The sequence below is a fragment of the Buceros rhinoceros genome, unplaced genomic scaffold (assembly GCF_000710305.1).
Source record: "Buceros rhinoceros silvestris isolate BGI_N320 unplaced genomic scaffold, ASM71030v1 scaffold44541, whole genome shotgun sequence".
Classification (NCBI taxonomy): domain Eukaryota; kingdom Metazoa; phylum Chordata; class Aves; order Bucerotiformes; family Bucerotidae; genus Buceros; species Buceros rhinoceros.
Genome location: NW_010394451.1, coordinates 1 through 4904, shown reverse-complemented (window position 1 = coordinate 4904; position 4904 = coordinate 1). Strand labels below are relative to the sequence as shown.

Here is a 4904-nt window from a genome sequence, read left to right as displayed (position 1 = left end):
CTCAAGCCTGGACGCTCAGGTTCAAGGTCAGCTCCACTGCGTGTCCCCCCACCCCACCCCCATGCCTCAGTTTCTCTGTCTGGGTAATATGACAGGGGACTGCAAAGAGCCTGGGCTGTGGGAGGTGCGAGCAAGAGGTCGCCCCATTCTCCCTCTCCTGGGGGAGGCCAGATGCAGAGAGATTTGCACGCTGTCCCTTCCTGTCCTCTGTCGTTTCCTTACACTCTCCTCCTGCTCCGTGCCTCAGTTTCTCAGGATGTTGGGGGCTGTGAGCGCAACCTGTGCCCCTGAAGGATCACCCTGCTAAACTGGGGCAGGAGCCTGAGTCAGCGCCGGCACAGCCAGTTCTGCCAGACCGGACAGTATTGGGGCAGGTAAGGTGGGGCACCACTACACCACATCCCTGGGGAGCAGAGCTGCCACCCCAACCTGCCCTGCCCTGCGGGACAGCTGCCTGGGCACCCCAGAGCTGCCCAGCCCCTCGTCCAGGTGCTTTTCCTGGGAAAATATCATGTATGCCAGTCACCAGTGCAGATGTGAGGAACCAGCTCAGCCCCCTGCCAGCCCCTGCTCTAGCTACTACTGCTGCCTGCAGCCTCCTCCGGTGCTTTCAACGGGAGGGGACTGTCTGCAGCATCCCGGCGTGCTGCAGCTGCCTGGGCCAGGGAGAGGGCTCCGCGGCTGCCAAGCATGGCACCACTCAGCAGGGCCAGCCGCCACAGGCAGACCTGGGCATGCCAGGCTAGGCTGGGGAAGCCTTCACACACATGGATATGGGATCACCTGAGTTTTCTGCCTTTCCGCTCCCCGCTGTCTCCTCTCTCCTGGTTTCATGGGATTTCATGGCAATTTGGGGAAGGCAGTTGTGTTGTTCTAATGTAAAGCCCTAAAAGGTTTTATATTCTGGGATTAGCTCGTTTCTGCTCACCCACCTTTCCAGCCATCAGGTTTGTGGGGTCAGAGGTGGAGCAGGGTGTTCCTGACCCAGGCTCCCCTGGCCTGGGGTGGGTGTAGGTACAGCCTCAGGCTGCAAAGGTGAGCTAGGGCAGGAACCAGCAAGTCCTAGCACCTTGCCCACCTCATGGGCTGTCCCCTCTCTTTCAGGCAGAGGATGTCATGGGCCACGCAATGCCAGAGCTGCCTGGCCTGGGGCAGATGGCCACAGCTGCATCGCTCCTTGCCAGGGAGCAGGGGGACCCGGAGTGTGTATCTATGTGCTGCTTCATTGCCAGGTGAGCTGGGTTCCGAGCCTGAGAGACTCTGACCCCGAACTTGTCCTGCCCCCAGGGAAGTCCTGTCCCTGGTATACGCCCCTCTGCAGCTGCACAGTGAAGCCTGTGCAGCCTGGGGGTCACTCCAGCAAGATGTGAAGCTAGTGAGCTTGGTGGTGTGAGCCATACCTTACCATGAGTGTTCTTCTTCCCCCTCCAGGCACTGCAAGCAGCTACTTCCTCAGGAAGACCCTTCACGCAAGTGGCATCCCCCTCCCTAGGTACAGTGCCACACAGGCTGCTTTCCCTCTGCCTAGAAACCAACCCAGACCCAGCTTCCCGCCTGCTCCGAATCCCTCCCAGCTCCTCTGCCTCACCGCAGCTCTGCTGGGGACGCACAGCGCATGGCTTGCTGACCCGCCTTCAGTTCCCAGCCGTGTCCTTGCCCTAGCCCTGTGCTCTCCCTTGGTGCGGGGGAAGGAAGGGGTGAGCTGGTTCTACTCAGCACTTCCCACAGTACTTGCCACCTGTCCACCCTGCCCCAAGTAGGGCTTGGAGCTGCTGGCCCCTGCCCTCCTAGTGACACTTGCCCTCCTTGCAGGGGCTGTGTTCACTACCAGGGACAGTCCCAGGAGCACTCTGCCCAGACCAGATCCTCTCGCCATGGGCTCTCCCAGCTGAGGAACGTGGCCTCTTCTGGTAAGCTTGCAGTCCCGCACTGAAGGGGATGGAGGATCCTACCCAGCAGGTCGGGGGCAGCTGCTGACCTGGGCAGTGTGAGGGTTAGCGACAACTGGGTTCTGCTCTTTCTGCAGCCACCTCACTGCAATGGCTTGGGGCTGGCAACACCCATAGTCTCTTGCCAGTGAGAAGCCTTTGTCTTGTCAAGTGCTTTTCTCTTCCCAGATGCCATCAAGAAACACCAGAGGAGCCTGTCTGCATGGTTCAGCCACCAGCCCAATGAAGAGAGGCAGTTTGGCCCTTCCTTCTCTCTGGATGCAGTCCATGTGGACCCAGTGATCCGGGAGAGCTCCCTGGAGGAGATTCTGAAGCCCTCACCTGAACTAACCATCCACAACCAGCTCCAGCAGACCTGGAGGCAGGTTATCAGCCTCCAGCACCTTTTTGATGTGGATGCCTGTGGGCGACAGGTGAAGAACGTGGTGCTGTATGGCACCGTGGGCACAGGGAAGAGCACTCTCATCAAGAAGATGGTGGTGGACTGGTGCCACGGTCGCCTACCCCGCTTTGAGCTGGTCATCCCTTTCTCCTGCGAGGACCTGTCCCATAGTCGCGCCCCCATCTCCCTGAGACGCCTCATAACAAAGAAGTACCAGCACCTCCGAGACGTGGTGCCAATGCTGGGCGCTTCCAACCTCAAGGTGCTTTTCATCCTAAACGGCCTGGAGCGCCTCAACTTGGACTTCCGATTGGCTGGCACAGAGCTGTGCTGTGACCCCAACGAGCCTGTGCCTCCCTCTGCCACAGTGGTCAACCTGCTGCGGAAATACCTCCTGCCAGAGGTCAGTGTCTCACTCCAGCTCCTGCATGCTGGAGAGAGGCTGGGTGTGAGCCCTGGGGCACTGCAGCCGTGGCCGTTGTGCCGTGAGTGAGCAGGCAGCCTCCAGTCCTGGAGGGACTCACCAAGGTGCCCTCATGTCACTGTTACTGGTTTGTCTCTGCGGGGTCTTTGGGAGGGAAAGGCAAAGGAGGAAGTCTGCTTGGCTGTGGTCTTCCAGACTTGATACATGTCCAGCAGGGGACGGGGAAAGCTCTTCTGTCCCCTCTGCCTGGGCACATTTGAACCATCACCCTTTGGGCGGCAGCTTCTTGAACCCCAGCCCCTGGGTGGTGTGATCTTTGTGCACCTGTATGTGGGTTACACGCTTGGCACCCTGCTGAGCATAGACCAAAGCCAGAGAAGGAGCACCTCCAAACTCACCCAACCCTCTGCTTCCAGGCCAGCATCATTGTCACCACGCGCCCATCAGCAGTGCGACGGATCCCTGGCAAGTATGTGGGCCGCTACGCCGAGATCTGTGGCTTCTCTGACACCAATCTGCAGAAGCTGTACTTCCAGATGCGTCTCAGCCAGCCAGGCTGCAGTGAAGAGAACGATCCAGGTAGCAGCTCAGGTGAGCAGGAAAACTTGGTAGAGATGTTGTCGAGGAACTTGGAGCGCCACAACCAAATAGCCGCTGCCTGCTTCTTGCCCTCTTACTGCTGGCTGGTGTGCACCACGCTGCACTTCCTTTACTTCACCAGGACGGTGCCTCCCAGCCAGACCCTGACCGGCATCTACACCAGCTTCCTGAGGCTCAACTTCAGTGGGGAAGTGTTGGACAGCACTGACCCCACCAACATCTCCATGATGAAGTACGTGGCCAAGACGGTGGGCAAGCTGGCCTACGAAGGAGTGATGTCCCGCAAGACCTGCTTCTCAGAAGATGACCTGCAGCAGTGCTTTGAGGTGGAGATGAAGACTGAAAGCGAGCTCAACCTCCTGGAGGTCTTCCGCAGTGACGTCTTCCGCTTCTTCCTCACCCCATGTGTGCAGCCAGGCAAAGAGCACACCTTTGTCTTCACCATCCCTGCTATGCAGGAGTACCTGGCAGCCCTGTATGTGGTACTAGGTGAAAAGAAGACCCTGGCACAGAGAGTGGGGAAGGAGCTGTCAGAGGTCATTGGGAAGGTGAGTGAAGATGTGGCCGTCCTTCTGAATATCATCTCCAAGGTACTACCCTTGCGCTTCTTGCCAGTGCTCTTCAACCTGCTCAAAATCTTCCCTCGCTACTTCTCCCGGCTGAGCAGTAAGGACCGGGATACTATTGCCCACACCATGGCAGAGGAGCTGTTCAAAGAGGAGGACTACTACAACGACGATGTCTTGGACCAGATCAATTCCAGCATCCTGGGTGTGGAGGGCCCCATGCGCCACCCTGATGACACCCCTGATGATGAGGTCTTTGAGCTGTTCCCCATCTTTATGGGTGGGATACTGTCTCGCCGCAACCGTGCCATTCTTGAGCAGCTGGGTTGCTCCATCAAGAACCTGGCAGCCTTTGAGATTGCCAAGGCCATGAAGAAGACGGTCATCAGGAACAGCCGCAAGGGGCTGCCCCCCTCTGAGCTGATGGACTACCTCTTCTTCCTGCATGAGTTCCAGAACGAGCGCTTCACAGCTGAGGCCATCCGCTCCCTCCGGACTGTCAACCTCTCATCTGTCAAGATGACCCCTCTCAAGTGCTCAGTCCTAGCATCTGTCATGAGCACCACGTGCCATGAGGTGGAGGAGCTGAACCTCACCTCCTGCAACCTGGACACAAGCAGCTTGAGGATCCTCTTCCCTGTCCTGCTGCGATGCAAAGCTCTCCAGTGAGTACCACTTTCTTCTGCCCTCGAGCAGTGCTCAGAAATCGGGTCTCCCGCACCTCTGCCCATCACAGAGGTACGCTAGGACCCCGAGCACGGCAAAGGTAGGGAAGGTCGTGCATGCCCTTGTTTATCCTCAGCGCAGACTTAGGGGACTAAAGCTGCTTGCGCAGCCTCGCTAGGGCAGCGCTGCGTGCGGAGCTCTGCAGTCCCGCACCCCCTCCGGGGGGGCTCTTTGGGCAGCTCTCTGCAGCGGGGCTGCCGGCTCCCCTGGCAGACTGAGGTTCCTCCCATTGCTTGTCCCCCCGGAGCCACCCGGCA

At 58.8% G+C, this 4904-nt stretch overlaps 1 protein-coding gene across 1 annotated transcript; it reads left to right on the top strand.

The window, feature by feature from the left end:
- Nucleotides 1-1111: 1111 nt before the first annotated feature.
- On the top strand, nt 1112-4590 carry NLRX1 (NLR family member X1). Its single transcript, XM_010145220.1, has 5 exons — nt 1112-1232; nt 1432-1492; nt 1813-1910; nt 2118-2734; nt 3172-4590. Exons 1-5 carry the CDS (start codon nt 1112-1114, stop codon nt 4588-4590), a joined length of 2316 nt encoding a protein of 771 aa, XP_010143522.1.
- The last annotated feature ends 314 nt before the right edge of the window (nt 4591-4904 follow it).

Bases quoted from the DNA above. Each gene is read 5' to 3' on its own strand.
- NLRX1 (XM_010145220.1), top strand. From the start codon at position 1,112: ATGTCATGGGCCACGCAATGCCAGAGCTGCCTGGCCTGGGGCAGATGG. The intron at 1,233-1,431 runs GTGAGCTGGGTT...TTCCCCCTCCAG, and splicing joins ATGTGCTGCTTCATTGCCAG to GCACTGCAAGCAGCTACTTC. The intron at 1,911-2,117 runs GTAAGCTTGCAG...TTCTCTTCCCAG, and splicing joins GAGGAACGTGGCCTCTTCTG to ATGCCATCAAGAAACACCAG.